General features: G+C 43.5%; 2 protein-coding genes across 7 annotated transcripts; one reads left to right on the forward strand and one right to left on the reverse strand.

The window, feature by feature from the left end:
* Positions 1–521: 521 nt before the first annotated feature.
* LOC138801341 (hydroxyacylglutathione hydrolase, mitochondrial) lies at positions 522–15653 on the reverse strand. Of its 2 annotated transcripts, XM_069984062.1 has the most exons (10): positions 15546–15653; positions 11486–11673; positions 9997–10061; positions 9085–9202; positions 8845–8953; positions 8379–8482; positions 8188–8289; positions 7705–7784; positions 5893–5977; positions 522–800 (listed from the first exon to the last, which is right to left on the reverse strand). In XM_069984062.1, exons 1-10 carry the CDS (start codon positions 15616–15618, stop codon positions 780–782), a joined length of 945 nt encoding a protein of 314 aa, XP_069840163.1. In that variant the 5' UTR covers positions 15619–15653; the 3' UTR covers positions 522–779. The 2 variants fall into 2 exon arrangements, with proteins under 2 accessions (XP_069840163.1, XP_069840164.1); XM_069984063.1 differs by lacking the exon at positions 522–800 and having other exon boundaries at positions 1536–5977.
* LOC138801343 (hydroxyacylglutathione hydrolase-like protein) lies at positions 13066–25275 on the forward strand. Of its 5 annotated transcripts, none has more exons than XM_069984065.1 (9): positions 13066–13181; positions 17427–17542; positions 19576–19640; positions 19806–19923; positions 20006–20114; positions 20325–20428; positions 20909–21010; positions 21412–21491; positions 22871–25275. In XM_069984065.1, the coding sequence occupies exons 1-9, from the start codon at positions 13136–13138 to the stop codon at positions 23022–23024; spliced, it is 894 nt and encodes a 297-aa protein (XP_069840166.1). In that variant the 5' UTR covers positions 13066–13135; the 3' UTR covers positions 23025–25275. The 5 variants fall into 5 exon arrangements, with proteins under 5 accessions (XP_069840166.1, XP_069840165.1, XP_069840167.1 ...); XM_069984064.1 differs by having other exon boundaries at positions 13070–13181; positions 22882–25275; XM_069984066.1 differs by lacking the exon at positions 13066–13181 and adding an exon at positions 16034–16211 and having other exon boundaries at positions 22882–25275.
* The last annotated feature ends 469 nt before the right edge of the window (positions 25276–25744 follow it).

Below are 25744 nucleotides of genomic sequence, written 5' to 3' on the forward strand. Positions count from 1 at the left end.
TAATGAGATTGGAGACATTGATCCTCTAGGGGTTCAACTAAGCACAAAGCATCATAGTCTTCTGATCATCACTTTACATCTGTATATACAGCAATGTTATCTCATACCAGGAGTAATAATATGTGCACACACACTATATATATTGTTCTATTGTGTAATTAGTTATAGGATTATTACTATGTAAGTGATCCCACCAGCAGAATAGTGAGTGCAGCTCTGGAGTATAATACAGGATGTAACTCAGGATCAGTACAGGATCAGTAATGTAATGTATGTACACAGTGACCCCACCAGCAGAATAGTGAGTGCAGCTCTGGAGTATAATACATAATATAACGCAGGGTCGGTACAGGATAAGTAATGTATATACATAGAGACTCTATAACTATATAATACCAGTATTTCAATGACTTTCAGTGTTTCAAATCAAGCTAATGTACAGCAACTATCATAGTCTGACACCTAGTGGTAAAATACTGGTAGTACCGGCCATAAAGAGTCATTTTAAATCATGTTTCTACTTTTAAAGAAATTTCCACAAATTTATTATGAAGTAAAATAACATTATTGTGCAGATGACTGATGAGATGTGGGGGTAGACTGGACAGTCCTTCCTCTAGCGCCATCTCCTGGATGAGGCAGCAGAGTCTGGTCATGGTTCTAGTTGCTGTATCAGGGCCCCCACATCACTGCGGCTCTGCCTTTATATTTCTCATTGTGGATGGATTTGTGTTTCTTCATGAAGATGGGGATTTTCCAGTGATCTCTGTGTCCTCCAGCTACAGGCGAGACGATGAGCTCTGGAAATCATACATTACATTATACATTATAAAAAGTGAGATCTGCTGGTATATGATGAATGGAGATTGGTCGGTCATTGGCGGTCGTGGTGTACAGATAGTTTTACACCAGTGCCAGGTAGTCAGGCCATAGTATGTATACAGGAATGCTATATATCACGCTGGGGTAAGACTAGCCAAGAAGCAGACTCCAGAAGGATTACATGAAGCATTACCAAAGGAGTTATCCAGGATTACAAGAACATGGCTGCTCTCCTACAGAAACAGCGCCACTATTGTCCTCAGGTAAAAACAGGAAAGGTTAGAAACTGCTGCTTAGCATACAGTATCACACAGGATAACCTTAGATACAGTGGCTACAGTGACAGTATCACACAGGATAACCTTAGATACAGTGGCTACAGTGACAGTATCACACAGGATAACCTTAGATACAGTGGCTAAACTGACAGTATCGCACAGGGTAAGCTTAGACACGGTGAATCAGACAGTATCAACCATGATAGGCTTTGTTACAGCAACTTAGTGTATAACAGGTGATACGCTTAGATACACTGCAGTATCACACGCGATAGGCTTAGGTACACTGCACAACAACACAGTTTTCTTGAAAAAGACTGTATAGCATTGTCATTCATGTCAACGTCCCAGGGGGAACGTCCATAGTCGATATCCTCATCTGATGCTTCCCAGTCACACATTGTGAGAAGAAGGACACGGCGGCCACACAACATGTCACTGTGATGTGTAATTTATTGCAGGACGTACATTCACAATGTGATTACACAGTGTCATCGTCTTCAGAACACAACCACAATGAACGCGCACCACAGATTAACTCTTATTATGCTGGATGTAAATAAAGTGTCATGACATCGAGCAGCTGACAGACTTCTTACCGCGAACGCGAACAAGTCCTCTAACTAAACTTTGTTTCGACATGACAGGGATCATAGAAAGTTGACCTAGTCTTACATGTCTTTAGATAGGAGACCCTTATATCCCCCCCCAAAGGGATTTTTATTGCAATTAATTGTTTTAATAAAGTTGTATTACTTTGTAATATAACATCATTGAAATAAATGTCTATATATATATATATATATATATATATATATATATATATATATATATATATATATATATACACATACAATATATACACACATCTATCTATCTATATAGACATTTGTTGAGTGTCAGCAGTAAGAGACGACACAGGCCCTGCAGAGCGAGTGGTGACAGCAATCGCTGTAGAGAGGCTGCCGTAAGGGGCTGTAGTGACGGGCAGCCTCACCCTTCGTACTGCATATAAGAATATACACTACACAGGTTACCCTCCTCTGTATAGTGCTGTGTGGAAGCGCTTGATCAGAGCAGGGGGCCCTGCAGTTCCTGACACAAACATTGTTGGCAGCAGAGGGGGCCATGTCGCCACTTACTGCTGCAATTCAATAAAAATATATATAAAGTACAATACAATGTAATAAAACTTTATTAGAGCAACGGATTAGGCAACAAAAAAAGAAAAATCAAGGGTTCGGAATATCCCATGAACCAACTCAACTTTTTAATGGTCCTTAAATAGGACCCAACAGCAATAAAAAAAAATAAAAATGAAAGGGTTAAAAGTCTTAATAAAACTACTCTAACTCTTGATCAGCTGTGATTGTCAGGACAAGCTCTGTGCATCCCTTGATAGCGCTCCCTGCGGGTGAACTACAGTATTTCATTGTGTCCATTCAGATGGGCACAGGACAAGCTCTCCCCAGTTGAGGGTGGGCGGTCCCTGTAATACCCATGTGTCCTAATGTATAGACAGGGTATATAGACAGGGTTTGTTATCATGAAACAACCCCTTTGAAACTGGGACAGTTTCTAGCTGTATTGGCTACTTTTCAATTGTCAAGACTGACGACAATAGTGAAAAGGAAGCACGTCTGCCATTCATGTAGCCCCCTTTATAGACTAATGATTACTGTAGTAGGGACCTGAGGGTGGGCGTGGGGGGTGTCACTCAAAGATAGTTGGACTAACATTTCATAATTCTAATCTATGTAAACCATAAAGTGATTTTGTAGATTATTTCCTTCATGTCTCCTGTCCTGGTGTCCAGCTATAAATTGAGGAGAAAATGAATGATGTTTGTTACAAGGAAACACTACCTCTTTAGAGTAGAGATTGCGGCGGCCCAGAGACGGGTGCAACTGATAAATCATCACCGGATGCTTGACCATAACATCTCTGTGATGGTAGATAGAGGCATCGCTATACGGGGTGTAGATGATGCAGTTGCACCAGGGCTTGGTACCTAAAGACTTTACTGCCACATCAGAAGACAGCTGTCCTAAATGCCCTGGTGGACATAATGCATTGGAGACCCCCGGAGATTTGAGCTACACCCCTAGTGGTATAATTGTTAGTTTACTAGTGGCTTGTAGTGTGTGGTGCATCCTAAATTTAAAAAAAGCCACTTTGCAAATAATATTGATTAAGTCTTTGTGAGTTCAATGCATACCTATGTGTTTCCGTGGTAACAGACTACAAACAAACCCTGTGTAGTCTGATCTGGTAGCCATGTGTTATAGCCCTGACTTCTGATAAGCTGCAGCCTGTAGAAAATAAATTAACACGTGGCTGCAGGAACAGACTACACAGAGTTTGTAGTCTGTTACCACGGAGACAAATAGATCTGCTTAAGATCTGTAAACAAAAAAAAAAGAGTAGGCATTGCAAAAATCTTTTTTTTTTTTTATGTGCACCGTAGTAATAAAAAATGGTTTCAAAAGTGTACATACCCTTACTATTACCTATGAGCCCTATAGAGGTTGTCCTGGGTGCTAAGAACTGTTACCTTTCTTGTTCCCTGGTGCTGCACTTCCCAGTGTGTGCTGATGCTGTCCGACAGCTTTTGAAGAAGACGGGCAGTGTCGGCAGAGCCTGTAAGTTGACTGTTGCATGTATGTAAAACCTCTAACAACTTACATGCTCTGCCGACATGATGGGGATTGAAACCTTGCTCAAATCCATGTTCATGCCTAAGTGACGCAGCCTGACCCCTTTAAAGGGGAAGGGGGGAACTATCGGACAGTGTCAGTATACTCCTGAGAGTGAGGAATATAATAGCAGGGCAACCCCTTTAAGTATTTTTTATGGAATATGAGCCATTTTAGCCTGTAATGCCACACTTCCCTGAATCCCTCGCTGGTGCAGGCTGGCACACAGACAGCGATAAATATATATATAATTCTGTCTATAATGTTATATACATAAGTCATTATTATTATTGCAACAATTAGAAACTTTAGGAAAACATTCTGCATTTGGGAAGCGCACACGATCCATAGAGAGGGCTAAGAGTGATTATCCAGGCTGGGTGGTGGGGATGTGGTTTGTAGCCACCTTCCTCGGGGGCCGTTGTATATTCAAGTAAAGAAAATCAGACGCTAAAGCCCCGGTGTGAGCCGCTGCTGGTGAGTGTGGGGGACCAAAAATAAGGGAAAGTCAGGAGTCAGGAACAAGGCTACAAAAACCATTTGGCAAGTCATAGAGACATGTCAAAATATTTGATCGGTCTGGGTCTGAGTGTTCAGGCCTATACTGATCGGGAGAACGAGCGGGAGAAGACGACACTGCAGCGCATCCTCTCTCCGCTCTGTGTTAGACTCATAATAAAAGTCTATGGAGCTTGATTCTATTTTCTTACAGAGAGCGGAAGAGGATGCGCTGCAATGTGGTCTTCTCCCGATCGGTACAGATCTGAATAATCAGACCAGGACTGATCAAAAGTTTTTTCAAATGACAGATAAAACAGCAAAGTGTTGCCAAATATGTGGCTCTCCAGCAGTTGGTTAAACATATCTAAATTTCCTGACTGAACATGTATGACCAAAACAAAAGTTCAGTAGTGTCCTGGGACCAGTAACCCAAGGCCCCCAGGAGATGGATCGTTGAACGTTGTACAAATTAGCGCCTCCCAGCCCCTCCTCTCAGATCTAAATGGCGGTTCTAGCGTCCAATCAGGAGACCACTAGAGCTATCACAAAGGTGAGAGGAGGGGAAGGTGTTTAGTGGGCACGTATTATGAAGGGACATAACGGTAATTTAGGTATGTGCTCCCCATTCTGTATATGGTATTGGTGACAAGTTGGAGGGCTCACAACTGCTGTCACTTTAATAAACTTTTGGCATGTGAAAAGTTTTAGATCAGTAATGTTCAATCCCCCACCGATCACTAGAGAAATGGGGGAGAGAAGTATGCGGCTGAGTGCTTCTCTCCCTCCTCTCTGTGGCTGTGACTGAAACAGTCCCATTAACTTACATTGGGATTACTGGTACTGTCTCGTGGCACAGAGCAGGGCGAGAACGTTCTTAGTCATGTGCTTGTCCCAGCTAGGTTTTTAAACATTTTTAAAGTGACAGTGCCCCTTTAAGGGAGTACACAAATGTATATGTATATGAGGCCATGCTATGTTCCTGACTTTTTACGTATTTTGTAGTTCACCTTCTGCTGTTGCAAAACTACAACTCTCATCATGCCCTGATCGTGGGAGTTGGAGTTTTGCAACTGCTGGAAGGCCACAGGAAACACTGTACATCATACAACCCTAGAGATAACCTTTGACCCTCCTCCCGTATGTACACAGCACATAATATATATTAATAATTAAATAAAACATGCCTTTTCTTGTAATAGACTCTGATCACATTGGCGGCATAAATAACGCCGCACCCAACAATGACCATTTATAAAGCCAATTGCATTGGTCCGCAGGTCAATGCGTCATGGCGTCTGTTGTGAGCCCAGTGTGAACAGAGTCTTATTATTTGCAGAAAGAAATCTAACATTAGAACTGACAGACACACTCGCTGACTTTTTTTTTTCTGCACTCTTACATACTTTTGCACATACTTTTGCACATTCGCGTTATCTCTTACACTCAAAAAGTTCATTTTTGGAGAAAGCCGAAACGTGGGAGACGGATGAACAGGAAAAGGTGAAGCGATTGGGTCTCCCTCCCGTGAGAATCAAACGTAACAATCATCTGGAAGCAAAGATTGGGCTGGAGAGGAGGATTCAGTCTTTCGGCACCTTAAAATTGTCTTTCTCTTTGCGGATTGCAGCCATTGTAGAGATGGGGTTGTCTTCTCCTGCGTGCTGCTGCACAGACTTCTCTCTGCGAGGGCAAAAAGAACTGTGTAAAGGATATGGCAAAAACATTGCAGGTGTAATGAGCGAGAAGACAACAAGCTCCAACATTGTCACTGGCGGCGCAAGTGTGCCGAGTCATAGCAGACGCTGCTTGAAGTGCCCCCCATGTACTATGTAGGAAATATCGCTAGGACTTGCAGAGCCCTGGCTGTCAATCATAGGAGGAGAGGATGGAGAGCAAAGAGAAGGTGGAGGAAACAATCAGGTAGAGGCCATGCCGTTTTTTAATAGAATGCTGATACGCAAACGATACATAGAGGAACCAATACTCTTATTACTTACAAAGCTATACTACCCTGTCAGCCATTACATATGGTATTTCTAAGGACTCTTTACACAGGCTGATGGCTGCGGCAAGCTAGCGCCAAACTTACTAGACATGATTAATTGTAAACCACACAAAACAATTTGTGCGGCCCATTCAAGGCATCATTCTGCCTGCACATCGCCTGTTTACCTAGGCCAATGTGCGGCCGACAACCATGCACTTAAGAAGTTAAAGAGTCCCTGTCGTATATGTATATATATATATATATATATATATATATATATATATATATATATATATATATATTTTTTTTTTTTTTTTTATTTATATATATTTTTTTTTTTTGCAGAAATCAATAGTCCAGGCGATTTTAAGAAACTTTGTAATTGGGTTTATTAGCCAAATATGCCATTATCTGCATTTAAAAAGCCTTTTCCCAGGTCCTCCCTCCTCTTTTCCATCCACTGCAAAAAATCAGGAAATTGTGACTTGTTGCATCAGACACAACCCAGTCTGTTCTAGGGAGAGGGGAGGGGGGAGGAGGGAGTTAGCCGACAGCAGAAAGCAGATAACAGAGGATTACAGGCACAGAGCTGGGTGACAGCTGTAATCAGAGCTCAGAGAGGTCAGTGGTGACTGTCAGAGGAGATAAACGGTGAGCGGGTTTGTAGATTAACTCTTTGTTGTCCTGTTTTGGTCTTTTATTTAGCTCTCTCCATAGGAGAACAATGAAGACAGGGGGGAGAGCTTCAAACTGCTTTTTCATGATAAAAATGTATTTTTCGGCTAATAAACCCAATTACAACGTTTCTTAAAATCGCCTGGACTATTGATTTCTGCAAAAAAAAACGACATTGACACTAAGTCCAATCCGCTGCCAATAAGCATTTGCTTATTGATGGCAATAAGTGTTCCTAACAATCATTTGCCCAATGATCGGTCTGTGTAAGAGCCCTAGGTGACAGCTTCCCTTTACAATAACTCTGCTGGGCCTAAAGGGGGTGAAGCAGGACACAGGGATTACAGAACCCCAATGCTAAATCCCCAATTAACAGGATTTAATAGCTATGGGTCCAACCAGCTGAGGATCTCCCCCCCCCCCCCCCCCCCCCCCCACAAGATCCCTTCTCTGGTCTGGCTGCGGGAAGTGGTCAGAAAAACCAAAACACCCGAACTTACAAAGTTGTGTATGGGAGTAAACGGCATAGCATTGGGAATGTAATGTAAATGCGAAATATGTAACGTAACCTTGGCTCTTTTTGGCTTTTCAGCCACATCCAGCAGCAGAAACCAAGCAGGAGGGGACCAGGTGGGTGACCCAGGGGCGGGACCTTCATCTACTAGACATTTATAGCATATCCACTAAATGGGAATAACCCATTAGTACAGTGTATCAGCTCTTTAGTTCAGGATTATTCACGTACCTGACTCTCATAAAAGGATTAAAAGTAAATTCTTCAGCCAATGTGGAGGGGATGGTGGGTTCTCCGTTATTGTATGTTTCCTGAAGGGTAAAAAAATATAGACCAAATAAGATATGGCTGACTACGACTACATACCTGATGGCCAGTAACAGAATAGTGCTTAGATGCAGAACAGAAAAAAACATATTACTAAAGCTCTGAACTGAGACCTGTCTGACACTGGTTACTAGGAAGCACTGGCTAACAACCGCTGATATTTATATGAGGTTTTCACGAACTGTCTCTACAGCAACCAGTCCGTCAAGCTATCACAGAACAAAAAGTTATAGCAGAGCTTAGACCGAACTTTTCGCTATCTTTCTTCCTGCCACATGGACAGGTACTGGACAACCCCTTTAATTCTAGTACTACATGTGAGAAACGCAATGCCGTATTGTCTCAGTAGAAGTTTAGGATGGAATAGCAAGAAGTCTCAGTCCTTACTTTAGCCCAGGCCAGCTTCTGTTTGATGGCCTCATTGCTGGGCTCCACGTGACGGGCAAACTTCAGGTTGTTGATTGTATATTCGTGTCCACAGAAGACTCTCTATAAGAGAGAGGTAGAATATAGAGTGGAGTCAAGATACAATAATATACAACCACTACCATAAAGATAATATAATAGCGAGGTATTACTGTCTCTGGGGGAAGTTTCCCCAATATCTCGATCAGAGCCTGGTACATTTCCTCTGCTGTCCCTTCAAAGAATTTGCCACAACCAGCCACAAAGAGGGTGTCACCTACGAGAGAGTAATGAAGACGTCACCACCCGGCAGTTTAGTTGTAGAGAAGTCGGATATAACAAGCAGATACACAAAATACCATGGATACGTTTGTTGTATAGGCCAAGGGCTTAAAGGGGTTATCCAATGTTTGAAAAACTTGTCTCCAGTTTAGGTGCCATTTGCAATTAAGCTCCATTCACTTTTATGGAACTGAGTTGTAAAACCTGCACCCAAACTGGAGACAAGAGTGGTGCTGTCTCTGGAAGAAAGTGGCCATGTTTTTCCTAATGCTGGATAATCCCTTTAAACACCGGATATAAACCATTAAGGCAATGTAAACATGGTGTGAACATGAACTATGATGGCTGCCGTCTCACCTGTAAACACGGCCGGAGGCTCGGAGCTGTTGGGCTTTGTCACATAGTAGCAGATATGACCAGAGGTGTGACACGGGGTGAAGAGACACTTGACATGAAGGGACCCCACCTGATAACATGCAACAAGGACACAACTCAAAATGGGACATAAAGAATAGAGGTATATTTCCACTAAAGCAGTAAAGATCTGCAGAGAATTCACTAACACTGTCCTGATGAATGGGACAATAAGAGGCTGACCTGAAATGTCGTCAGATGGGAGACCCTCTGGGTTAACGCTCCAACCCTGCTGTCTCCTCCATAGACTTTTAAACCAGAAACCATTTTAACGAGTTTCTCGTTGCCTCCTGCGTGATCCCTGTAGATAAATAATAATGATGTATGTGAATTAGAATCTGCTGGTACTACAACCTTTACTATATATTCAGGCCGTTCCCTCCTAACCCCTGTACACCCACCCTTATCTTTATATACACACACTGGTCCATATATATACGGTCATTGCTCCCCTCTATATCCATACCAGTCTTCTTTGATCACATTGGGCTATATATATCCAAATTACACCCTAAATTTTTACAGTATCCCTCTATATCCTTGCTGGTCCCTGTACATATGTATATCTAGACTGGCTCCTACATATACTGCTCCCTGTATATCCAGACTGGCATTTGATGTCCTCACTGGACACTATAGATCCAAACTAGACCTTATATAACCACACTGCTCTCTCTATACCCATTCTGGTTTCTGTATATACTCATTGTTCCCTGTATATCCACAATGGCTATTCATGACCACATTGGGCCCTGTATATCTTCACTACTCCTCTAGCTATACTGGTCCATATACTGTATATACATTCTAGGTACTGTATATCCACATTAGACCCTATACATACACTTGTTGCTCCCTGTATATCTAAACTGGACCTCTATGACCACATTGGATACTATGATGTTACTGGGCTCCAATGTAAAACATGTAATAGGGTCCATACCCATTATATGCTATTTATAATACTGTGCGTTTTATGCAGCACAGGTGTTATTTGGTCCCATGAGACATCAGGGTCAGGGTGCTACCCCTCTAAAACCCATAGCTACGTCCTGTGCTGATACAACCCAACCAGTACACTGAATCACACTCTACCAGTGATGGTGTGTGGTGAGGACAGACGTGAGGTTCACTCCATGTTTCTTCACCGCGTCAACAACCTATAAATAAACATAGATATCTGTATTATACTTTTTATTTCTTTGACTTAGAAGTTGATCCCATGTATATATATCAGAGAACCACATGGTAAATTCATAACTACAGACTATAGAAGAGCAAGAAACACATAACTACCAGACTACATAGGGTATCGACTGTAGTCTGTTACCATGGAGACTAACAGATCTGTATAGGAACTGTATAAAGACACACACACCAGTAGAAGTCTGTTAACCCTGACTATATGCAGACATTCACACTTCACACATAAGTTTTGTTTAAGTGTTCCATAATTGTTATCAACACATACATGTCTATAGTAAAACAAGGGTTCCATACTGCCTAAAAGAAAAAAATGTGTTACCCTTAGCAACCAATTACAGCCCTGCTTTCACTTTTCAAAAGCAGAATAAAAAAGGAAAGCCAACCCCCCCTCAAATTATGTAAACCCCTTCCACTAAAAGCGACACGCCTGTTCTGTCAGGTTGTGTGTGGTATTAGCTTACTTCCATTGGAGTGAATCGAGCTAAATAGTAATACCACATACAAACTAAGGGCAGTTGTGGCGCTGTTTTTGCATGTGTGGTGCCGTTTTGGATGTTTTGTGAGGTAGATAATAAAACTTTGCTCGGCAGAAATCCTATGGCTTTCCTTTCTTTTCATGGCCTAAGTTCTAGTTATATTTACTACGTTAAAGAAGTTGGCTACTTCTTTTCTCCCTTCGTTGCAGGCTACAGGTGCCCATACAGCTTAAGCTGGGTTCACATTACGTTTTTGCAATCCGTTTTCTCATCCTTTCTTGCAAAAAACTGATGCATTTGTGTGCATCCGTTTTGATCCGTTTTCCAATTGACTTCCATTATAAAGAAAAACAGATCAAAAGGCATCAGTTTTTTTTTAACGTACACAAAAAATTAGCTGACCTTACTTTTGTGTACATTAAAAAAAAAAAAAACAGATGTGTTTTTATCCTTTTTTTATAGTGGAAGTCAATGGAAAAATAGGTCAAAACAGATGCACACAAATGCATCCGTTTTTTCCATCCGTTTGAAAAAAAAAAAAAAAAAACGGATTGCAAAAACAGTGTGAACCCAGCCTTATGCTCTCGGCTGCTACCGCTGCCGCCCTTGGTATAAGGTGTATGAAAGATTTCCAAGGCCAAGAGGAAGGTCAGTTGGCAAAAATGTGGCACACCCAACCCCCCTATCCATCATTGGAGGGATAAGCCAGTGCTAGAGATGTCTGGTTGCGACTTACCACTCCTCACCCTATAGGAAAGACATGTTCACCAGACTGTTCACATGTTTACCATGAAGAATGTTCATGTGTATAGGAGGCCAGGAGACATGACTGTCAGTGAATGTAGGTGTACGGCCACCTCAGGCTGGTAAACCTATAACCTTACAATCAACAGAAGACATACCTTTTGCGGCTGTACCGGGTCCACAATGGCGGCCTCCTTGGTCTCCTCATCGATCAGGAGATACATGTAGTTGTCTGTGAGGGCAGGAAGCAGCTCGATCTTCATGTTGCGCTGAACAACCAGCTTGGCCTTTCGGAAATCAGACTCTAGCTCCTTTTTGATGGCGCTGGTCCCTAAATGAGAGAAGCCTGGATATAAAAAGAAAAAAAAAAAAAAGAATTAAATCTGATACTGATCCAATTCATGGGGAATAGCCAGAGACCTAATAGAATAATCCAGAGTGTGACCCTATGTGTGCCCCCTCCGCAGGGATCTGGATGGGACGGCGGCTTTCTTCTCCTATGCTGTCAGCACATTTTTCCTTTTCTGTCACTTGGCTGAAAGCAAATACAGGGGTCGGTAATATCCAACACAGACATTGGCCACAATACAGACGTGGCAGTAATATATACTTCTATATACCTATACCTTCTATGGATCCATGCAAAGCTGATCCCAGCCGAAGGGTACGGCACTCAGCTATGTACTTCTGCCCACAGTGAGGCCTGGCTACCCAATGAAAACCTCCAACATATCACTATGACGTATCAACATTTGTTTCCGAAAGATATTTACCTTTCTTATCATCACAAACTTAGCTCTGCTCCATCCATACATTTGTATGTGTGGGTAAGGGCAGGGATATAGTAAAGCTGAGCCGTCATCATGACGTGCCATTTTTTCTTACAAACAGCATAGCATTGGGCCCTGTCTTTCCTGTTGTTTCTTTTACATTGTGACTGGTTTTATATCATTAAAATTTTCATTGTGTAACAAAAAATTCTGCAATGTAAACATGTGTTTGCCTCCTCACCAACCTTTAAGGGGTACTCCAGTGTTTTTTTTCCACTTGGAAATCAACTGGTGTCAGAAATATACGTGTATATAGATTTGTCATTTACTTTTCCAGTACTTATCAGCTGCTGCATGTTCTGCAGGAAGTGGAGGATTCTTTCCAGTCTGACACAGTGCTCTCTGCTGCCACCTCTCTCCATATCAGAAACTGTCCAGAGCAGGAGAGGTTTTCGACTGAGGATTTGCTACTGCTGGACAGTTCCTGATATGGACAGAGGCGGCAGCAGAGAGCACTGTGTCAGACTGGAAAGAATACACCACTTCCTGCAGGACATACAGCAGCTGGTAAGTACTGGAAGTAAACAAAAGTAAATTATAAATTTATATAACTTGCTGACACCAGTTGATTTGAAAGAAAAACGTTTCACCGGCGTCCCCCTTTAAGATTTCCTCTAGCATGTTCTTAAATAAATCCCCGCACTTTTCATTATACAGTAAAGCGTGACTTATATAAAACCAGTCATGATCTACAGGAAGCCTTTATACAGCGAGTTACATGGGTATCAGGGTTGCTATGTTGTTTGTACCAAATATGCCATGTCATGATGACGACTGAGCCTCACCATATCCCTGCCCATACCCTGCTGCATGACCAAGCACATAGCTGTATAGTGATAATCCTGTCATCCAGAACCTGATTTCAACCCAAATTGCTTGATGGTCTGGCGTCAATTTTCAAGGATAGAATTTTTTTTATTTTTAATACTTTTGCATGACTATCTGATAATCCAGATGCCGGATTAAAGGAAGGCTACTATGTTAGATATGACTATATCTGGTGCTTGTTTACCCTGGACTGCAGGTTAGTCTATTACACTGTCAGCTACAGGTTTATGATTAATAGCAGGACACTGACACTGAGGTCATCAGTCGCATCATGCAGCCGCATGTAGGTTCTCAGGAGACATCATCATCATCATCATCATCATCAACAAATATGGCGGACAGATGCTTTGGAAAGTTTCTGGGATTTCTTGTGCTCCATGGAGGTCAAACTCCTTTGGCATTGCTCGGGGATTTCTGACAATTATATGACTATATTGTATTGTCCATCCTGTGGCACTCCAGCTGTTGGGAAACTACAACCCCCAGCATGCCAACAGCTGGAGTGCAACAGGTTAGAGACTCAAAACTACAATTCCCATCATGCCTGGACAGCTTTAGCTTTGGCTGTCCAGGCATGATGGGAAGTGTAGTTTTGCAGCAGCTTGAAGGCGGGATGTTCCCCATCCCTGACTTAGAATATATCAGAAATCTCTAAGCAGTGCCAAAGGGGCTTCTCATACAATACAGACAGTGATCTCATGAGAGCCCCAGACGACATCCTGACGCTACAGGACTCACCCACACACCAGTATTACTGGTGCCACCAGTTTGGTTTCTTCACTGTAAATGAGTATTTTGCAGTAATTACCAGCAATTCCATTAATCAGCAGTGAGAAATGACATCGCTGTTACTGGAAACAGTCAGCAAGCTTGTTCCCTAATAGCTGAGCCTCTATAGTGCAAAAGAGCAATCTGCTTCTCCTACCAGACTATTATACAGAACCAATTGTAATGATAATAATCTCCAGAATGTGAGGGTCCTTTCACACACACAGATTATCTGACAGGAACAGACTATAAACAGGGAACAGGTCATTAAGGAAATACTGAGATTTCACCTCTTTTCAAATCCACTCCTGGCTTTGTCTTCAAAAATCTGTCAGATAAATCTCTCACTTTAAAAAGACCCTTAAATTTTTATATGGGGGATTTCTGCTCTTGATCCTGTAGAACTGTGAAAGCAGCTCTGGAATGTATGTACACAGTGACCCCACCAGCAGAATAGTGAGTGCAGCTCTGGAGTATAATACAGGATGTAACTCAGGATCAGTACAGGATAAGTAATGTAATGTATGTACACAGTGACCCCACCAGCAGAATAGTGAGTGCAGCTCTGGAGTATAATACAGGATCAGTAATGTATGTATACAGTGACCTCACCAGCAGAATAGTGAGTACAGCTCTGGAGTATAATACAGGATGTAACTCAGGATCAGTACAGGATACGTAATGTAATGTATGTACACAGTGACCCCACCAGCAGAATAGTGAGTGCAGCTCTGGAGTATAATACAGGGTGTAACTCAGGATCAGTACAGGATAAGTAATGTAATGTATGTACACAGTGACCTCACCAGCAGAATGGTGAGTGCAGCCCTTGAGTATAATATAGGATGTAACTCAGGATCAGTAATGTATGTACACAGTGACCCCACCTGCAGAATAGTGAGTGCAGCTCTGGAGTATAATACAGGACCAGTAATTCAGACATCTATGCATATTCTGTGGGAATACACCTTCAATAACTATAATAAAAAAGTTCTGCAACATGGCACCTCCCCCCTCTATTATTAATCTATGGGAAGATTCCTATTTACATCTAGGGGCAGAAACCACCCAAAAACTTCTCACAGCTAAGGATTTGCTATAATGTGTCCAGTCTAAACAGTTCTCTGCAAACTAAACAGTCTAGACAACCAACCTGACTTGTTTGTTACAATGTGACAGTGCAATAAGACTGGAAAAAATATACATAATAGTAATAGTAATATGATGCATCTTTCTTATATGTTTGCCATGTATTTTTAGATTTGTCATCCCTTTTTGAACTATATTATTGTTTTTTTCCTTCCTCCACATTTCTGTTGTTTGCAACACTATGGAGTAAGAGACTTGTTTTCCTTTACACAGCACAGTAAAAATCAGTGGCTATATATATATATATATATATATATATATATATATATATATATATATATATATATATATATACGCATTTTACACACTTCTGATGCCCCTTGGAAAACACAGTGTGAACCCACCCCACCTGTGCATCAGCCAGCAGGGCATCACCTTTCACTGACAGCAAGCAGAGATCTTAGAGTTATGGAAACAACAAGTAGATGAGAAAGTTGCAGAAGTTTTCCTCTGTCTGCTGTGGGACCTGGATTGTATGACACAGCTGCCATGTCTCCCCAATCCCATCACCAGGCCCTGGACAGGAGCACAGCCCTGGGATAGAGCCAGACCTGGGTGATACCTGCCGCCCTGGCCGACTACTATGCACCTCTCCACACAGTGCCAGCTCAGCACGGATCTCCTGCCCCCTGTGCACACATACCCACTCTGCAGCCAGCCGCAGCTCCCAGGAAGGACAGTGCGCACCACAGCCTCCTGCTGCACCCAAACATCATCCTGCTGAGGGGGCTGGCTGCACAGTGCACTCACTGCAGGGGAGGGCCCCGCACACACAGCCTGCTTTACCTGCTGACAGCCAGCCAATCAGCGGCCGATATACCGCTACGCCAACCAGCCAACCAACGTCTGACGTCAACGCGTCCTACACAGAGCAGCCAATCCTGAAAGGAATCCGTCAGATGAGTGACCAATCGGAGAGCGTCAAACGCGTCCATTGGTGATGAGGGAAAAATACCCTCAAAGGAAGTTAAGTCGCTTTGTTTAAAATAGAAGCGCTGATAGTATTATAGAATATCGGACTCGTACGTAAGTTATGCCTATATCATTATAATGAAAAATCCGCTCAGGGTTTATAATAAGAGGGGAGAAAAGGGGGATTGCCCTTATTAAAGATGGCGGATAAGGAATTAATCAACGCCGAGAGGGCGTTTACTCATCAGCCAATCAGCTTTCTCCTGTCTAGAGCTGTCAAAGTGACGATATCCCTGGATGTAGCGCAGGGTAAAGCGTTCAAAGTCCAGGAGCTCCGCTTCCAGGAAAGGAAAAAGGGAGGAGAGACCAGCGGCCGCTTCCATCTACATAGTAACCGGTATATTAGGCGTCCAGTGACTGGGCGGGGGCGGGGCGGGTCACTGGTGACGTCACGGGGTGGCTGCAGACTGACAGGCACAGGGGCTCCATGGATAACTCACTGCAGGGTATCTCTACGCAGTGCAGACTATCACTCCCAGTATCCCGGCCGTCAGGGTATGCCGGGAGTGGTTGTTCTCCAACTGTAGATCCACAAGTTGCTGGGAGTTGTAGTTGTGCACCAGCTGCAGAGTCACCTGTTGTCAGGGCATGCTGGGAGTTGTAGTTGTGCACCAGTTGCAGAGTCACAGGCTGCCAGGGAATGATGGGAGTTGTAGTTGTGCACCAGCTGCAGAGTCACAGGCTGTCAGGGCATGCTGGGAGTTGTAGTTGTGCACCAGCTGCAGAGTCACAGGCTGTTAGGGCATGCTGGGAGTTGTAGTTGTGCACCAGTTGCAGAGTCACCTGTTGTCAGGGCATGCTGGGAGTTGTAGTTGTGCACCAGCTGCAGAGTCACCTGTTGTAAGTGCATGCTGGGAATTGAAGTTGTGCACCAGCTGCAGAGTCACCTGTTGTCAGGGCATGCTGGGAGTTGTAGTTGTGCACCAGTTGCAGAGTCACCTGTTGTCAGGGCATGCTGGGAGTTGTAGTTGTGCACCAGCTGCAGAGTCACCTGTTGTCAGTGCATGCTGGGAGTTGTAGTTGTGCACCAGTTGCAGAGTCACCTGTTGTCAGTGCATGCTGGGAATTGTAGTTGTGCACCAGCTGCAGAGTCACCTGTTGTCAGTGCATGCTGGGAGTTGTAGTTGTGCACCAGCTGTAGAGTCACAGGCTGTCAGGGCATGCTGGGAGTTGTAGTTGTGCACCAGTTGCAGAGTCACTGATAGATGCTGGGAGTTGTAGTTACCACAGTTGGAGGATGGGGATCGCTGTCTATGTGATGTTAAATTGTGGTTTATAGACTATACACAGGATAAGCTCCACCGACCTCCCAGCATGAATGTGATAACACAATGGAACTGACCCATCAGGTAACATCTCACTTTCAGGCTGAGATATGATATGTGCAGTGAGGCTGCACTACTGAGACCCCCCCCCCCCCCCCCCCCTCCTGATCTCTGCTCTGCTAATGGCAATGTTGCTCTGGGGACCTTGTATGAGGATGCATAGTAGCTCCCTGTGATAATACTGCCCTGTATGTGCTCCATATAATGTGATATGTTTTCTACTCCAGCTGGATGGACCATGAAGGTGAAGGTTATATCCGTCTTGGACGATAACTACATGTACCTGGTTATAGAGGAGCGCACGAGGGACGCTATTGCTGTCGACGCATCTGTGGCTAAAAAAGTAAGGAAAGTCTCATCTCTCCATGGTCACATGATCTTTACTGTATGCTGTCTGCTATATATGGTTGTATGCTGTCTGCTATATACAGTTGTATCCTGTTTGCTATATACAGTTGTATGCTGTCTGCGATATACAGTTGTATTCTGTTTGCTATATACGGTTGTATGCTGTCTGCGATATACAGTTGTATCCTGTTTGCTATATACGGTTGTATGCTGTCTGCTATGTACCGTTGTATCCTGTTTGCTATATACCGTTGTATCATGTTTGCTATATATGGTTGTATGCTGTCTGCTATGTACCGTTGTATCCTGTTTGCTATATACGGTTGTATGCTGTCTGCTATGTAACGTTGTATTCTGGTTTCTATATACGGTTGTATGCTGTCTGCTATGTAACGTTGTATCCTGTTTGCTATATACGGTTGTATGCTGTCTGCTATATATCGTTGTATCCTGTGTGCTATATACGGTTGTATGCTGTCTGCTATATATCGTTGTATCCTGTTTGCAATGTAGGGTCAGAAGGGTTTCCACCTCTATGTGAATTCATTATTGGATAATGTAAATGTTCAGTTCTTTATTATTGAAGGGGTATTCCACACAAACATAACTTTTGCTATGTTGCTGCCCATGGTGAAACATTTCCTTCCATACTTGTTATTATCTATTCAGTCTCCTTCCCCCTGTTCTCAGCTGCTGCTTTCTGTTGAAGACACAAAAATCTCCCCCCTCCCTTCTGAGACGGATGTAAACAAGTCCCTGGCAGGCTTTATCTGCAACGCTGTATCTTCTTTGTAATGCTAGGAGGATTAATCACAGTGAGTTCATCAACAACATGACCTCATAATAACCCTCCCAGCATTACAAAGAAGCTACAATGTTGCAGATAAAGCCTGCCAGGGACTTATTTACATTAGGGAGGGGGAGACAGAGAGAAATGCTCACACACAGATTTGTGTGTCTTCAGCAGAAAGGGGGAAGGAAACTGGATAATAACAAGTATGGAAGGAATTGTTGGTCTCACCATGGGCAGCAACATATGAAATGTTATGTTTGAGTGGAATACTCCTTTAACAAGATCTCTGCTTGCTGTCATTGAAAGGGAACCTTTTTAATACTTTGCATTTCGGGGCTTAAAGTGATACTGACACCACCTTACTCTATGTGCCGTTATGTAGGGTGGACAGTGTCACCTAGGCGAGGCTTCATGGCAATTGGGCCCCATGTCTCCTGGGAACTTGGGGCGTCACTGCTGTGAAGCTGCATCTAGGTAACACTGCCCACCGATGAAATGAAGAAAGAAGACCCAGACACGTTGTATACAGGTATATATCTAATGCAGCATCTAAGCTTGTGGATGGGGCGGAGAACGGCACATAAAGTAAGGAGGGGGGGGGGCAATATCACTTTAAAACCTGTATAGACCTGATACTTTAAGGGTGCGTTCACATGTACAGGATCTGCAGCAGATTTCATGGTCCAGATTGGATTTGTCTTGAATCTGCAACTTCAAATCTGCTGCAGATCCTGTACGTGTGAACGCACCAACCTCAGTGGTTGCTTATTGGAGGTAAAAGTCTGAAAGCAATGATCCCCAACTTGGGGCATTCCTGCTGTTGTAGAACTTCAAATCCCAGCATGCCCTGACAGCCCCCTGGGGATCATTAAATTGGAGACTAATGGTTTAGATAAGTGCTTCCCAACTGCTGCAGAACTACAAATCCCAGCATGGCTTAACATCCATCTGGTGACTTATGACTCTTGCTGTAGATCAGTGCTTTCCAGCTGCTGCAAAATGACAAATCCTGACATGTCCCGAAAGCCCTCTAAGGAGCTAAGAGACGTACCTTCCTCCTCAGCGCCCCATGCGTAATAGGGGGCTATCAGCAAGTTCAATTCAGCTAACCTGCTGATTGCCCCTTTAAGACTTATATAAACTTGTAGATTGTAGGATTGTGTGTGATGTTCATCTGTCTATAGGGAAGCATAAGGGATTTCCCGGATACTGATACCTTCTCGCTTTATCTGCAGCTACTGGACATTGTGCGGAAGGAGAATGTGAACCTGAAAGCCATACTAACCACACACCACCATCTGTAAGTATGAGCATATGCCATCACTTTATTATGGTGGGAGTCCGACCTCTAGAAGGGGCCGCGGGGCTATTTTAAGGGGCCTGACCACCCTCTGTGCAGGGAGCTGGAGCCGCCCCATAGAGCTCCACTCTACATACAGCAATACCATCTTGCTCTTCTTTATAGGGACCATTCCAGGGGAAACGCAGAGCTTGTACAGCAGTTCCCCGAGCTGCCGGTGTACGGCACCGATGAGCGCGTCGGAGGATTGACCCATAGAGTTGTTCACAACCAAATCTTAAAGGTAAGTCCAGTCCTGATACACTGTAACAAACTGCAGCCGTGTGAAAGAAGGACAAGATGAAGGGAGTTTCTGTCTTCTACAGTTCGGTGATATCAATGTCCGATGCCTTTTCACTCCATGTCACACGTCCGGTCACGTCTGCTTCTTCATGTGGGAGGATGGGTGTCCGGACGCCCCGGCGCTCTTCTCAGGTGATTTGGTGATGTCATCGGTATGGTTATTACCTATTATAAATCCCAGAGGTCTTATCTGCAGTCATGCCCCTATACTAGAGAGCACTGTGCTCCAGCTGATGCAGAACTACAATTCTCAGCATGCTCTGACAGCAACAAGGAACCCAGCCAGAGTGGCACAGTTATTGTTGTAAAGCTTGTTACATTGAGTCCTTTTCCTTCCTCCAGGTGACACCTTGTTTGTTGGAGGCTGTGGACAGTTCTTTGAAGGGACAGCAGAGCAGATGTACAAAAATCTAATAGAAATTCTGGGTTCACTGCCCCCCGAGACGGTACGTCACATAGGGTCGATGTATGTCTACCAGAGCTGAACTCTTCCAGCATTCCCCCTCGTTCTGTGTCTAAAGCCCTGATGTAAATTACAGGATATAACTCAGGATAAGTAATGTAATGTATGTACACAGTGACCCCACCAGCAGAATAGTGAGTGCAGCTCTGGAGTATAGTACAGGATGTAACTCAGGATCAGTACAGGATAAGTAATGTATGTACACAGTGACCCCACCAGCAGAATAGTGAGTGCAGCTCTGGAGTATAATACAGGATGTAACTCAGGATAAGTAATGTAATGTATGTACACAGTGACCCCACCAGCAGAATAGTGATTACAGCTCTGGAGTATAATACAGGATGTAACTCAGGATAAGTAATGTAATGTAAAGACTATACAAATAGGCCTCTTCTCAGGAGGCAGTGTTCCTTGTAAAGACGCGTCCCAGAGTGTCCATAGATTTTTCCTTTTTTCTCCATAGAAAGTGTTTTGTGGACACGAATACACAGTTAGGAACCTGAAATTTGCCTTGAAGGTGGAACCAGACAATGAACATGTAAAGGAGAAACTGGCCTGGGCCAAGGTGGGTAAATTACTGGGATGGGTACCTAATCTAACGTATAGTATATAACTAGGGCAGACGGGTGTTGGAGCCATTACAGTTAACCCCTATGGCCACTCATATCAGATACGTAGCTGATTATCCCAGGGAAGCTGCAGCCAGACGTTACTCTAGCTTTGGTTGCAGTACCTGGATTGCTCTTCACTTTGGATTGTTGATGGGGTCTTCCATCTATGATACCTATATTCCTTACCAGGTCATATAGGCAGGACTGTTGCTCATGATACAACCCCTTTAATGACTAATTACAGGGGAAACTCCGGTTCTGTTGAAGCTTCTCACTGCCAGACTATGACCACAATCTTTGACATGTTTATGGGACACTTTAACTAGGCACTTTATATCCATCTGTTGTTTTCCAGGCCCGAGATGATGATGACATTCCCACCGTCCCCTCCAGCCTGGAGGAAGAATTTCTCTATAACCCCTTCATGAGAGTAAGGTGAATAACTAGAAAAATTACCCTGCGCTGCCCGAATATATAAAATTCTGTTTATTTGTGTGTTTATTGGATTTGTTGCAAGGGTGGCCAGAAGGACAATCCGTAGCCTTGTTGTTTAAGGGAAAAATCGCTATTAACCCTCTATACCCCGGCACTTTCACACTGTTCATTCCATTGGAAACCTTATTAATACCTAATGGCCTAGCTGGTAGGAGGTGGAGTCCCGGGGGTGGTAGGAGGTGGAGTCCCGGGGGTGGTAGGAGGTGGAGTCCCGGGGGTGGTAGGAGGTGGAGTCCCGGGGGTGGTAGGAGGTGGAGTCCCGGGAGTGGTAGGAGGTGGAGTCACCTCACTCTATGGCAGAGCATGTTGTAAAATTGCCAGGTGTGCCTGAAACAGAAACATAAAGATTTTTACCTGATCCAGCTCTGGAGCAGGCAACATACAATCACCCTTATAATGGAAAAGAGCAGCAAATGAGTGAGTCCTGTATATGTCTAGTAAGGTTAGGATTTTTATGAAGACATTCCGAGACACATGATGTATTTATGTGTCATATTTGGGATTGTTTATGTTTTTGGATGACCATAGAGGACAGGCTAAGATAACAGAATAAAGCGGAGAACAACAGCTAGTGAGTGCTGTTTACCTCCAGCAAGGTCTGGACCCTTATGGAAACCATTCTGGACACCCAATGTACATAAGTGCCAAATATGGGATCAAACTCATGGTGTCCAGATAGTTGGATAGTAGTGAATCTGTCACTACTAGGGTTATGCTGCCTTAAATGGGGGCAGCATAAAATAGTGACAGAAATGCTAGTGAAATGCCAGATCAGTGTATTATTTCCATCATCTTGTTCACCCGTTCTCCTAATATGCAATATAATAAGATTCTTGCCACACCCCTCCCCCCACCCTCCAGCTGCTGATTGACAGGTGACTGCCTATACACAGCATGGATAGATAACTGCCAATCAGCAGCTGGTGGGCGGAGTTTTCTGCTTCTCATGAATATCCAGGATTACTAGGCTCATGCACATCTCAGCATCAGCTGCACAGAACAATGTAAGTGATACATCATTCTGTTCAGCTTCTCGGTCACTAGTTTATGCTACTGTGAGATAGTACAGCATAAATCTCTTACAGAGTCTGGATGTGACCTTCCATCTATGTGATGTTACCATGTACAGCTCCCATAGGGGCTGTCACTCAGCTTTCTTACAATCCTGAACGGTAAATCCGCATAGTAATGCATTCTCTTCTTTAAAAAGTTTTGATATTCAGGACCCTTGAAAAGATGGATGAAGTTGTACCTTTAAGCTATGAGCATAGTCCAGCGATTTGTGGGGTCTGACCAATGCTATATTCTGACATGTGTAGAAACTTTACAGGGAAGAATCTGTTCAGAAGTTCACAGGGAAAACAGACCCGGTTGAAGTCACAAGAGTTTTACGAAAAGAAAAAGATGAATTTAAGAAGCCAAAAGACCGGCTGCCAATCCCAGCGATCCTGGCCTATCAGTGGGGTCTCCTGAATCAGTCAGCGGCCAATCAGAAATAGACATTGCTTAGGAACCGAGCATCCTGGATGGGGGTACACCTCCAATATTATAAACGTCATAACTGGGATAGCACAAGTCGAGCATGTATGAGTCCGGTTGTTCGCTATCCACCAGTAATCAAATACCAAACGATCGGACTCAAGCATGCTTGAGTTGCGCTCATCTGTAGTCATGACCTTATATCATGTATATTTAAAGGGGAAATGCTGGATTAGAAAAACACAACTTCTTTCTTTCATAAACAGCACCACAATTTTTCTCATGGTTGTGTGTGGTATTACAACTCTGCTTCATTCGCTTCAATGGAACAGAGATGCAATATCACATAGCAACTGAAGGCAAGAGTGGCGCTGTTTCTGGGAACAAAACAGCTGTTTTTCTAATCCTACTACATTATCTTATTGTGATATATAAATGATGGTACCCCATCTATGATGAGACTCCTGCAGTAGGTTTTACCTGTAGTGCTAAAAGTGTAAATAGTAAACTCAACTATAAACATGCTGAAGCACTTAAAGGGAATGTCTTGTTTAGAAAAGATTTTCTTACGCACTGTGTGTTGATAGAGTAGAGACAATTACGTAGAGCGTGTCACACTCTGGAGGACCTGCCCTGTCCTGCATCGCACAGACAACACATTGATGTGAATGGAAACTGTGTAATGATCAGTTTCACCTGTGGCGGCGCTGTAGGGATATTGAACACTTACTTCCAGGCTTTGTCAACAGATGAAACACTATGGGGGAGTCTTAAAGGACAACTCTGGGCAGGGCAATTTAATTTTTTTTTTTGTAAAAGTGGTGAAGAGGGGGAGGCTAAAAGAAATAACGTGTTTTCAACTCCATGGCTTCAGTGCTGATGACATGTACCATCACTCCGGTTTCCTGGACAGTTCCTGGCTAGAGAGGGGACCTGGGTCCTGGCGGGTCCACTGACTGGCTGAGCGGCTTTGACACGACCCAGGTCCCCTCTCTAACCAGGAACCGTCCAGGGGACTGGAGGGGTGGTACGCAGCATCAGTGCTGGAACCGGGAGGTGAGGGCACGTTATCACTTTCAGCCTTCCCCTTTCCTCCACTTTTACAAAAAATCGTTGTCCTTTAAAGGAAAAATGACCTCCGTTGCGCATAACAACCAATCACAGGGCAGCTTTTAAATATTGATGAGCCCTGGTAAAATGAAAGCTGAGCTGTGATTGGTTTCTATGGGCAACAAAGGACATCATAACTGTAAGACAGCTGGAGAAATCCTCCTCTTAATTGGCTTCTTCCCAAGGGACTCTCTAAATTGTAGGGATTGTAGAAAATAGAGAGCCCCTTTAAGGAGAAACATGGATAATAGCTATTCCAATGGCATTTCTTTTCATAGATCTGAAAACCAACAGATAGTAACCAACTAAAATTGGTGCTTACTCTAAAAAAATTACCTCCCCCTCCTCAAAATGACTACGAGGGCAACATGGTGCAATTGTTAAAGTCACTGAATATACCATAAATGCCTGATGATGGAGGAAAGGTGTCTGGAGACATTCTGGATAAAGCAGGGCCCTATCCTGTGGCCCTCCAGTATAAAATTCTCACCTTCGGAGTTGTATTTTGCAGTAGCTGGAGAGCCCAAAAAACCTGCCGTAAAGGAACTCTAAGTAGCACTAGTGTACTTTATATGTTCTTGTAAATGGAGATTATACCAGTGATATGTAATGAATGTCCATACAGGAAGCACTTTATTCATAGGTAGATATATGTTTTAAGGGTAAATGACAGTAAGGCTGGGGCTACATGGCAACTTAGACAGCCAAAGATCTCTGTGCCACAGTTAAAGGGGTACTCCTAAGAAAATAAATAAAAAAATCTGTATAACTTTTTGACAACACTTCCCCCCCCCCCCGGAGTTCACCTTTAAAGTAAGTAAATGGGGTTACACTGCAACCCAAAAAGTGTCAGCAACCACAACTTTACTACAAGAAATCCACTTTCAGCTGTCACTCATAGCCACAATGTGACGCAGTGTGATCCCACCCGGTGTGACACAGCAATCTCTGGTTACATGACCTGTCACCATGTAGCCTTTTTTTTTTTTTTTTTTAAAGAAAAATCTGATTAATAAAGCTGAAGAGCTGAGTGGTGCCTGACATGCTATGGATGGATATACCACAAGGCTACAGGCTAAGGCTGGGTTCACACACAGTATATTTCAGTCAGTATTTTGCAACCTCAACCAGGAGTGGATTGAAAACACAGAAAGGATCTGTTCACATAATGTTGTAATTGAGTGGATGGCCGCCATATAACAGTAAATAACGGCCATTATTTCAATATAACAGCCGTTGTTTTAAAATAACAGCAAATATTTGCTATTAAATGGCGGCCATCCACTCAATTACAACAGTGTGTGAACAGAGCCTTTCTGTGTTTTCAATCCACTCCTGGTTTTGGTTGCAATATGAGGACCACAATACTGACTGAAATATACGTAGTGTTAACGCAGCCTTAAGGCTGCATGCACACTGTCCCTAGATTACAGATGCTACATAGCAGGAAGCTGTGAGCCGGCATGGGGAACTCCCACCTGCATGTATTATTATGGGGTCGGCAGCTCCAAACCCATTCAAATCTCCCCACTAATGTACTGACACAGTCGCAGGAAGATTTAAATAGGTTTGGCGCCAGGAGTTCCCGGTACTGGCCCGCACCT

This window comes from Dendropsophus ebraccatus, chromosome 9 (genome assembly GCF_027789765.1).
Source record: "Dendropsophus ebraccatus isolate aDenEbr1 chromosome 9, aDenEbr1.pat, whole genome shotgun sequence".
NCBI lineage: Eukaryota > Metazoa > Chordata > Amphibia > Anura > Hylidae > Dendropsophus > Dendropsophus ebraccatus.

Bases quoted from the DNA above. Each gene is read 5' to 3' on its own strand.
- LOC138801343 (XM_069984064.1), top strand. From the start codon at position 13,136: ATGTTAGATATGACTATATCTGGTGCTTGTTTACCCTGGACTGCAG. The intron at 19,924-20,005 runs GTAAGTCCAGTC...TGTCTTCTACAG, and splicing joins TTCACAACCAAATCTTAAAG to TTCGGTGATATCAATGTCCG. The intron at 21,492-22,881 runs GTGAATAACTAG...GAAACTTTACAG, and splicing joins AACCCCTTCATGAGAGTAAG to GGAAGAATCTGTTCAGAAGT.
- LOC138801341 (XM_069984062.1), bottom strand. From the start codon at position 15,618: ATGATGTTTGGGTGCAGCAGGAGGCTGTGGTGCGCACTGTCCTTCCTG. The intron at 9,203-9,996 runs GTAGAGTGTGAT...ATTTATCTACAG, and splicing joins CTCACCACACACCATCACTG to GGATCACGCAGGAGGCAACG. The intron at 8,290-8,378 runs GTAATACCTCGC...TCTCTCTTATAG, and splicing joins GGAAACTTCCCCCAGAGACA to AGAGTCTTCTGTGGACACGA.